This window comes from Myotis davidii, unplaced genomic scaffold (assembly GCF_000327345.1).
Source record: "Myotis davidii unplaced genomic scaffold, ASM32734v1 scaffold1238, whole genome shotgun sequence".
Classification (NCBI taxonomy): domain Eukaryota; kingdom Metazoa; phylum Chordata; class Mammalia; order Chiroptera; family Vespertilionidae; genus Myotis; species Myotis davidii.
The window spans coordinates 201,369-211,904 of NW_006289106.1; the positions used below are offsets into that span (position 1 = coordinate 201,369).

A 10,536-nucleotide genomic window follows, 5' to 3' on the forward strand; every position below is an offset into this window, starting at 1 on the left:
GGCGCAGTGGGCCGCGCGTGTGGGCGGGGCCTCCGCCGGAAGGAGGCGTGGCGCACACGATCCTACTGTTCCCAGGGCGCAGAAGTCTACTCCGACGATCCTACCCTGTCTTCCGGGCCAAGGTCGGCGATAGCCACCCCCTCGGAACCACAAAGGCGTCACCATTTACGGGGCGTCTTCTAAATGCCGGGCCTGGTGTTTGGCGTCTGGCTGGTCATGCAATGACCCCCAAGTCCCAGGTGGGCTCCATCAGGCCGGAGCAAGTGCTGCGGGTTGTCTCTGGTAGAGAAAGGCCCTAATTGGGGATGTCAGGAACTAACGGGCTCTCGCTGCTGCCCCGAGGCTTCACTGCCCCATTGGGGAGCAGCGCTGGTGGTCTGAGTATGAATTCAGCCGGAACCTCAGCCCCGAGAGGGTTGCGTTTGTTCATCGCTGTTTCCCCTGTGGCTAGAACAGTGCCTGGCACCCTCCCAGTGCTCCATCAGAAATCTGTGAAATGATCCTTCCCCAAGGTTAGGGGGAGGTGACAGGCTATTCATTCCTGGTGTATGTGTGGCTGTTTTGATCTATTTTCTGTTCAGTTTTATGTTTCATTCAAAAGCAGCAACACGCTGGGGCCTTTTTAGTGACCCTTGTAAGGTGTCCCCATGGGCTGACAATGAACAGCTCACACCTGCATGTACCCCCAAACCCTGGGCCCCCTGCGCGGTTCCTGCTGCCTGGTCCCCTACCCACCCTTCCTACTCAGCCCATGTCACTTCCTCTGGGAAGTCTGTCCTGACTGCAGACCAACCTGAGCCACTACCTTGAAACCCTCATCACCCTGGGTGAGGACCATCACTGTGGTCACAGCTGTAGCCCCGGCATCACCATTTGCTATGAGAGGCCTGCCAGCTTGGTTGGACGGCGGGGTGGGGTAGAGGGGCAGCCCCTGGGCCCATCTAGTAACCGGAGGCAAGGGCAAAGAAGCAGGGCTTTAATAAGTCTTGGGGGGAAGGGGGATGTCCTAGACGGCACACACACCTGCTCCCCCTCTTCAGGATCAAATAAATAATTCCATCCCTCGGGAAGGCGAGGTCTGAGGAAGGGGTAATGTCTGAGGTCTTGGAGGGCTGGTGGTCCAGTCCTGTAATCACTCACTCTCCGAGTCTGAGTAGTCAGCCACAAGGGAAGAGTTGAGGGTGTAGGGGTGTGGCGTGTCCTGGGGATCGGCTGCCTCCTGGGAGGAGCCTGATGAGGACCGGGGCCTGTCCTGACAGCCCCCAGTCTGCCCTTGAGGTTCCTTTGTCTTGGGGGTCTTGGCTGTCTCCTGAGAGCAGTCTTGGGGGGATGTGGGCATGTCCTGGGTGGTGCCCTCTGACACCTGTAGCTTCTCAGACGTGGAGGTCTCAGCAGCATGCTGTGGGCTCTCTGAGGTCTCCCGGGACTGCCTTCGAACAATACCCAGGCCCCCCACGGTGATGGGGGAGCCCGCAGGTGCGGGTTTGCGGTTCTGGGCCAGCTTCTTCAGGACGCTGCCAGCTTTGCTGCAGCTGCTGGGCCCCGAGGTCGAGGGGAACCAGGAGCGGCTGATGATCTCTGTCCGCTTGAGTTTCTGCTTGTCCTCATAGGCTGGGGGAGAAGGAGAGGAGGGGAAAAGAGGTCCAGAGCCACCCTCTGCCCGGGTCTGCCATTCAAAGCCGGGACCCCCCATCTCTCCCACCCCAACCCATTCCTTTCAGCCCCACGCACAGTCCAGCGTATGGAACTTGAGCAAGGCGGCCAGCCTGCGGTCGTCCTCTGTCTCAGGCACCAGGGGGATGGCCAGGCTCGCCTTGGCCTGCAGTGCCTGGTCCCTCTCCTCCTCCTCCTGCAGGGCTTTTTTCTTCTCCTGTTGGGGGAAGGGAGGTGGGTATCAAAACCGTGTCTCTTCCATGCCTGTTGACTCACAGCATTGCTCCAGATCTCCGGGTCTGTTTCCTCCTCTCAAAGCTCCCACTATGGCTGGGCCACAGAAGTTACTTAACAAATGGGAGGCACACTGTTATTAACACGTGTACCATCAGTTCTTCACTCACTCATTCCACAAATATTGATGTAACACCCATCTCGTCCCAGGCCTTGTTCTAGACACTGGGAACAGAGCAGAGAGCAGACAAAAACCCTTGCCCTTGTGGAACTGACATTCTAGTGGGTGAGTGCGACAAATGTGATGGGAGAAAAAGAATGCCAGGAGAGGGGTAGGGAGTGGCCAGGGGATTCAGCTTTAAATGTGATACTGGGTGAAGAAGAGGCTCAGGACTGTCTCCCTGAGATCACATCTGAGAAAAGACATCTGAGTGAGGGGCCACGTGGGAGTCTGGTGGAAGAGCACTGTGCAGTGCAGGGAAGAGCCTGTGCAAAGGCCCTGAGACGGAAGTATGCTTGGAGCTGCTGAGGGGAGTGAGGCAGCCAGTGGCTGGAGCAGAGCAAACAAGGGGAAGGTGGAGATGGGGGCAGGGAGGGGAAGGGGCAGATCATTCAGACCTGGGGGGGAAAGACTTTGGCTTCTACTTTAAGTGGGAGCCACGGAGGGAGGGTTCTGAACACAGGAAGGAGGTGACTGACTCAGGTGTTCATAGGCGTCCTCTGGTGGGGGTGGGGGAGAAACAGAATGTTGGGGTGCGAGATGAGAGCCTGGAGACCAGGGCAGAGGGACTATGCTAGCCCAGGTAGGAGATGATGGGGGTGGTAGAAGCAGCCAGATACCAGATATAATTTGAAGGTCCAGGCTGACAGAATTGCCAACTGGAGATGGGGAGGGGGAGTCAAGCCCAACTCCAAGCTTTGGGAGTTCTGCCTCGGACAGCTGCCTTCTTCTTTTCCTTTTAATCCTCATCTGAGGATATGTTTTTATTGGTGTTAGAGAGAGGAAGAGAGAGAGAGAGAGAGAGAGAGAGAGAGAGGCTGGTTGCCTCCTGTACACATCCCAACTGGGGATTGAACCCGCAACCTAGCTATGTGCCCTGACTAGGAATTGAACCCCCAACCTTTTGGTGTATGGGATGATGCTCCAACCAACTGGGCTACCCAGCCAGGGTGGACAGGTACCTTCTTTATTGAGAAGAGGGGATGTGGGGGGGCGGGTACGGTAGGGACTGAGGTAGGCTCACTGGCATGTTATGTTTGAAGGTCCTTCTGCCACGTGCAGAAGCCCAAAAGGCAGGGGACACACAGCTCAGGGCACAGGCCTGGCTGCAGGGAAGCACTTCTAGTAACAAGTACTTAGTAAGAAAACTAGAGCCCTGGCTGGGTAGCTCAGTTGGTTAGTGTAGTCCCCATACACCAAGGTTTAGGGTTCGCTCCCCAGTTAGGGCACATACCAATGAATGCATAAATAAGTGAAACAACAAATTGATTGTTCTCTCTCCCTGCTCTCTCTCTCTCTCAAGTAAATAAAAAGACAAAAACAAACTAGTAATTTTACTCCTAATGATGACCACAGAGTGATCAGAAAAGGAAGCAGGAAGAGATGGGAGCTGTAGGATAGTGAGGGAACTCGTGGCCTGTGGGGTTAGTCCTAATGCTCCTGCTTGGGCTCCCTCTGCAGTGTCCTGGGCACAGTCTACCCCACAGAGTGGGAGAAGGAGAGGAAGGTTCTCACGGTGCCCTGTCAGAGCCTGCAAGGGTGAAAAGCCCATTTATATGGGTGAGCCACCCACCAGGGCACTAGTTTTCACAGTCCCACCGAGCGTTTTTGGCACAACCTCGGTAGCCATTGTGGTCACTGACAGCAATAGCCCTGGGTGTCCTTCAGCATTTGCACCTGTGCCCTCAGTGACTCTCCACGCAGGTGCAGGGATCCTGCCCACACATTATGCAAATTGAAATATGCATTTTATTATAAGTGATTTCCCCTTTTTCCTCATAGTCAGCACATGGCAGGGATGGTTTTGGAGATGATTTGGGGCAGGCTGACAGTCTATGGATTTTGTTTTGGGACAGCTGAGTGGGCCCATGAATGTGTGTTAGGTGTTACCAGTTGGTCAGTACCCTGACACCCACAGCAGGGTCAGGCTTCACCTGGGCCCTAGCTTGAGGCTCGTTTACCCTTGGAGATCTGTTGAAAGCGAAGCCCAGTCCCCACAGGGGAAGGCACTATGAGCTTAAAAATAGCCGCTGGGCTAGGTGCCTCCCATGAGCGCTGTGAGGTCTTCATGATGCAGGTGGAAAAATTAGACTCTGGATGAAATGACATGCGTATAGCTAGTATGTGGTTGGGGATAGGGCTGGACCTGGTCTTAACTTGCCATGTGAGCGATGCCAGGTGCCCCCGCCTGCCTGTGGTTCCAAACCCGGCTGGAAGCCACTCACCCGGAACCGTTTCCGCAGCATGCTGTTGAGGGCAAAGTCGTCCTTCCAGGCGCTCTGTGCCTCCTGGATGTGGCTCAGGATGGGCAGGGCCTTCTTGAGTGTGTCTCGGTCGGCCTCCCCGTGCTCCAGACGGAACATGGCGTCTGTCTCCAGCTTCTGCTTCTTCTCATGCTCTGCAAGGGCGGGAGTGTGGCTGGGCCTTCCGGGACCCACCTCAGGCTCAGGGTCAGGCTCAGGGTCAGGCGGGGGTGGCTCTGGGGCTGCCTGAGGTGCTCACCTGTCGTCAGCACCTGCTCATTGTCCGCCATGTCCCAGCGCTCCTCCTTGCGCTGGGCACCACTCACGATCACATAGTCACAGTTGGCAGGGTCTGTCTGCATCTCGATGTAGTTGATGCAGAGGTGGCATTTCATCCGGAATCTGGGAGGTGGGCAGGAATCAGGACACTGCAGCCACCCCAGGCTGCCACGTGACCCCTGCCTGCTTCCTTCTACCTGTGCGCATCATTCAACAAGTGTTTACTGAGCATCTACTACCTACCAAGTTCCACACCTGGGGATACGGCCCTGGGCGAGACAGACATGGTCCCATTACGCCAGAACTAACCTTCTGTCTGGAGTTTATTCATTCACTCACTTGTTTGCTCATTCATTTACTCAACAAACACTCCTGAACTCGGCTGCTCTGTGGCTGCCAGGGACACAGCAGTGAGACAAACCAACCTACACTTGGAGGGGTGAACATTTCAGCAGCGGCCACACTGCCCACCAAGACACAAGCAACCACAGTGTGGGGTGGTCCTCGCCACATTAGAAAAGTCCTCTCTGAGCCGAAACCGGTTTGGCTCAGTGGATAGAGCGTTGACCTGCGGACTGAAGGGTCCCAGGTTCGATTCCGGTCAAGGGCATGTGCCTGGGTTGCGGGCACATCCCCAGTGGGAGATGTGCAGGAGGCAGCTGATCAATGTTTCTCTCTCATCGATGTTTCTGACTCTCTATCTCTCTCCCTTCCTCTCTGTAAAAAAATCAATAAAATATATATATTAAAAAAGAAAAAAAAAAGAAAAAGTCCTCTCTGAGAGGTGGTGTTGGAGTAGAAACCCAAGGGAAGGGGCCTTGCAGATGTCTGGGGAAGACTGAGTGTTCCAGGCAGAGGGAACAGAGGCGGAGCCTCTGGGTAAGAGAGAGGGACAGTGAGGAGCCCGTGTGGCTGGTGCAGAGTGAGTGAGGGGAAGTGTGGGAGGTGAGAGCAGGGATGGGATAGAGCAGGTGTTAGGGGTCTTGTGGGCCATGGGGAGGTTTTACTCTGAGGAAGGTGGGAGCCATGGAGGGGTCCAGACAGAGGGACATACTGATTGACACACCAGGATGATGTTCAGGACAGAACACAGGTGATGGCCATCAGGAAGAGGGTACCAGCTCCCCTCCCCTGAAGACTCATTTACAGCCCATTCGCCCTGCGGCCACCCACGTGTCCCTGAGACACCTGCCAGGCTGCCTCTACCTGTAGATCGGGGTCGTGTAGTAATTGCCAACCTTCTTCTTTTCTGCGTTGTAACGAACACCTGCAAGGAGAAGGGGAGAGTGGAGGCTCAGGCTAGGCTGGAGCCCAGGCACCCGGGTAGGGGGTCGGCAGGGGGTATTTTGCTCCCCTGCAGGGGAGGCACCTCAGGAGGGCACAGAAATTCAAGGCAGCAAAGAGCTGTGTTCAGGCTGTGTGACAGGTGCTCAAGCCACAGAGGAGGGTAGGCAGGGGCCAGAGGGTCTGGGATGAACCCTAATTCCGCCACCTATCAGCTGTGTGAGCTCAGGCCAGCAACCTCATCTCTCTGGGCCTGTTTCCCCATCTATGCAATAGGGATGATTAGAATGCCTACTGTACAGGGCGATTGCGAAAACTGCAGGAGCTAATAAAACACATAGTGCTTAGAATAGGGCCTGGCTCAGCAAGCATTTGAGAAGGGCTGGACTTATTATTTTTCTAGAGAATTTTCAGGTTTTTTAAATTATTTTGCTAGTTAAATGATATAAATTCTTGACTCTGTATGACCTTGTTTATCAGTGAAAAATGCTTAAACTAGAAAAACAGAGCGTGGGCTGGGGAGTGGTGTGGCTTAGCTGGGTTTCCGCTCCCGGGTCCTGCTTCCATTCATGTCCCGGAGGGTGACCCACGTGTGGTGGTGTCGGCCAAGCCCCACTTTTTGTCCCTGAGCGCCTGGTGGCCGTTAGGGCGGATTCCCTGCCTGGTCTGACCAGGGAGACACCACAGGGCTCACTTGTCCTCCTCGGCAGCCGGGTGGCTTGGCCTACCCCTTCCTGCACTTCCACGGCTGCTGCCAGGAGAACTGGATCCTCTCACTGGGAGCCTTCAGCTCCTGTTTACACAATGAGCTGCTCCCCGGGCCCAGGTGCTGTGTGAGGATCCCAGAGGAGGAAACACAGTCAGGAGAGCTGAGTCATCTGACCACGGCTGAGCAAGACCTCGGACCATGCCTGTCTGTCTATCCATCAGCGTTCCTGTGGCACAGTCGGGGGTCCAAATGCTACTGGTGACAGTCAAGGACAGTGACAGCAGCAGACTGAATTTATGAGCCCTCCCCTACGCCACGTGCTGTGCACTACACACTTTCTTTATTTATTAAAATATATTTTTATTGATTTCAAAGAGGAAGGGAGAGGGAGAGAGAGATACAAACATCAATGATGAGAGAGAACCATTCATCGGCTGCCTCCTGCACATCCCCACTGTGGATTGAGCCCACAACCCGGGGATGTGCCCTGACTGGGATTCAAACCGTGACCTTCTGGTTCATAGGTCGACCCTCCACCACTGAACCACGCAGGCCAGGCTGTGCACTACATACTTTACATGCCACACCGGTGGACACTCGGACCACCTGAATTTTACAGATGGGTAAACTGAGGTACACAGAGGCTCAGTCACTTGCCCAGGATCACTCAGCTAGGAGATGAACGCAAAGCCTGGCCTCCCCACCGCTCTGCAATGAGGCATCCGCAGCCCGCCAGTCACTTGGGTGCCACCTCCTCCCAGACTCCCGATTGGGAGTCCCTGATGGAGATGACCCTGGTGGTTAACGGGCTGCAATGTCTGTGGGGCTGAATGGGTGGGCTGGGTGGGAGCAGGGCTGGGTGGAAACTCACCCATGCCAATGTGGTTCTTGCAGCCATCACACCAGATGTTGTATGGCATCTCGAATCTGCACAAACAGAAAACAGCTTATTTGCTTTTGTCCATTGGGCTCGCACTTAGACTCCACACCTGCAACTCTGGCCACAGCCGCACTGCAAAGGGCGCACACTGAGGGGGATAAAGAACGGCTGACGAATGTTCCTACAGCCAGGCCAGGCCAGGCCAACAGAGACATTCAGCTGAGCCCTGGACTTGTGAGCAATATGTGCTTATTGTTTGGTTATGTGGCAACAGCTGACTGATATGGTGACTCTCTGCTTAACAGAATTAAGATCCTGCAGCACTGGGCACGCTGGAGGGCTGAATTCTCCTGAGATTGAGGCCAGGTGGCACAGGGGCAGGGGTTCTCAGGCCTTACCTGATGACGAGGATGCCCTGGGACAGCTTCCGAGCCCGCTCCCGGAGCGGGTGGCTGTTGTGGTATCGGTTGAGAGAGCCATGCTGCGCAGAGAGGAGGGAGGAACAGGTTAGCACTGCTAAGCTGGGCGATCTCATGCTCTCTTGCATAGGCTGAGAGAGGCCTCTTTCTTATGACCTACCAGGGGTAGTAACAGCACAATGGAAAGCACGGGGGCCCTGGTGAAGCCAGTGCGGTTGGGCTCATGAATACATGAATCTGAATCTTTCCTCTCCCATTTAAGAGCTGAAAGAGCTGTGTGACCCTGGGTAGTAACCTCACCATTTGCCTTCCTGAGTCCAGGTTCTGTAACTACCTCTGGGTGTCGTGGGGAGAACTAGGTGAGACGACAATACTGGCAAACGTTTACTGGCTACTTTACGTGCGTTGTCGCATTTTAATCCCTCAGCACGTCTGTGAGGACAGGTTGTTTTATTTCCTTTTTGACATGGGAAACTGCGGTGCAGAGAGGCTGAGTCAGGGCCTGGGCCATGCACCCAGATCGCACTGACTCACTCAGCCTCTACAGTATGAGGACACAGCTGTGAACAAGATGGAACGTCTCTACCCGAGTGGAGCGAATGCTCTAAAGGGGAAATGGACAATACTCAAGTCAACAGACAATGTGTCAGGGAGTTAAAGGGGCTTTGAGAGAAACAAAGCACTAGGTAATGGAATAAGAGAGTGAGACAACGGTCAGGGAGGCCCTCGGTGAGCAGAGGCCTAAAGGAAGGGAAAAAACCTTGTGGTCAAATGGAGGAAGAGATTCCAAGCAGAGGGAACAGCAGAGGGTGTGAGGAGACCAGAGGGGCTGGGATCTGCCCCAGGGCCTGAGTGCCTGACCTCATCCTGAGTTCTGCTGGAAATACGTCAAGCTGAGCACAGAGTAGAAGGTCACTGATGAGAGCCATGTTCACCCCTGGGAATGAAGACTACCCCGAGACTCGTGCCACCAGAGCAAGGCAGAGAGATCTCAGGGTCGCCCATGCTCTGCAGCTGTGGCTCCGGTGATGAGGATGCCGGGGACAGACCTCACCCTGCCCCGTGAGGTCTCTGCAATCACGGACATGGGGAGGGAAGCCTGCCTCTTACCTTTTCAGGGTTGAAATCCGGAGGGTAGTACTTGTTTACACCTTTCCTCTCACCCTGGAAAGCAGAAGAGAGACATGACTCAGAGAGGGGCCTGCAGGACACCTAGCGGTGCAGCCTTGAGGGGCGGGACTAGGATGAGGGGGACTGAGGACGGCCCTGGGCTCCGTGTCTGATCGAGGACTGGTGACCTGGGGGAAAAACCCACTGTTGTTGCCACGGAAAATTCCACAAGGGTTCCACTCTCCTAGAGCAATGGCTTTTGTATTTTGGGGGGTCTGACTTACAGTAAGACACATTTAACAATGCAACAGGGCAGACATGCCCGCAATACAGCTGAGGCACAGGTTTCATGAAAGAACCCTTACCCTGGCTGGGGAGTCTCTTTTCAAAAGCTGGCAGCCACCTGCTGAGGTGACTGAATGACCCACCAAAGCAGTGGGTCTCAAACTTGGTGCACATTACCACCACCTGAGGAGTTTCTAAAATTCTGCTATCTGGGATCCACGCCCAGAAAACTCCTGACAGAGGACCGGCTCTGGGGAGTGGTGCCTGAACACTGGGCTTTCAAAAAGCAACCTGGAAAACATGTTTAAACAAATCCTTGTTCACAGCAGCATCCCCAACAGCCAAGAAGTGGAAACAACCCAAATGCCCACCAATGGATAAATGGATAAACCAAAGGTGGTCCATCCACATATTGGAATATTATTCAGCCATAAAAAGGAAGGAAGCTCTGACACATGCTACAACCTGGGTGAACCTTGAAGACAGTATGTTAAGTGAAAGAAGCCAGATATAAAGGCCAAATGGTATATGATCCCATTTACATGAAATGTCCTGAATAGGCAAATCCATAGAGGCATGAAGCAGACTAGTGGTTGCTAGGGGCTGGAGGAGGGGGGAAGGGGAGTGACTGCTAATAGGGAAGGAGCTTCCTTCTGGGAGATGGAAACGTTTTGGAAGTAGTTAGAGATGCTGGCTGCACAACATGATGAATGTGCTAAATGCCATGGGAAAATACACTTTAAAATGGTTAATTTTTGTTATGAGAATTTCACCTCATTAAAAAAAAATCAAAGAAAGAAAAAAGCTTCTCGGGTGATTTTAATGTGAAGCAAAGTTTGAGAAGTACTGCACCAGAGGATCATGAATCCAGAGTTTGAAAACACCATCTTAGAGCTCAGGGACAGGGAAGGGCTTTAGGGGAGGAAGGGACGACTGTGGGGGTCTAATAAGACTAGAGAAGAACCCCAAGAAACACAAGCCAGTCTACTCACCATCCTGGGAGCTGCCTACTGGTCCGCACCCTCAACGTGGCCAATCTGAAAAGATGGCAAGACACTGATGCGGACTGTGCTGTGTTGACCATCTCTCCAGTCCCTCTCTCCTGGGGAGCCGGGCAGAGGGGCCACGGCTTCCCAGAGAAGATGCTGTGGGCTGGGTAAGGTGGTGTCAACTCTGAAGAGCCTCCCCGCAGGGGTCCAAAGAGCAGCGTTTGTTGGATT

At 54.2% G+C, this 10,536-nt stretch overlaps 1 protein-coding gene across 2 annotated transcripts in view; it reads right to left on the reverse strand.

The window, feature by feature from the left end:
* Positions 1-960: 960 nt before the first annotated feature.
* The window catches only part of CCDC130 (coiled-coil domain containing 130), a 13,043-nt gene continuing 3,467 nt past the window's right edge, over positions 961-10,536 (reverse strand). For both annotated transcript variants that reach the window (XM_006761393.2, XM_006761394.2), the window contains 9 exons: positions 10,309-10,353; positions 9,032-9,085; positions 7,901-7,983; positions 7,494-7,549; positions 5,836-5,896; positions 4,610-4,752; positions 4,333-4,505; positions 1,732-1,870; positions 961-1,611 (listed from right to left, as the gene is read on the reverse strand). In XM_006761393.2, coding sequence (XP_006761456.1) covers positions 1,133-1,611; positions 1,732-1,870; positions 4,333-4,505; positions 4,610-4,752; positions 5,836-5,896; positions 7,494-7,549; positions 7,901-7,983; positions 9,032-9,085; positions 10,309-10,311 — 1,191 coding nt within the window. In that variant the 5' untranslated portion in view covers positions 10,312-10,353 and the 3' untranslated portion in view covers positions 961-1,132. The remainder of the gene's footprint in view (positions 1,612-1,731; positions 1,871-4,332; positions 4,506-4,609; positions 4,753-5,835; positions 5,897-7,493; positions 7,550-7,900; positions 7,984-9,031; positions 9,086-10,308; positions 10,354-10,536) is intronic.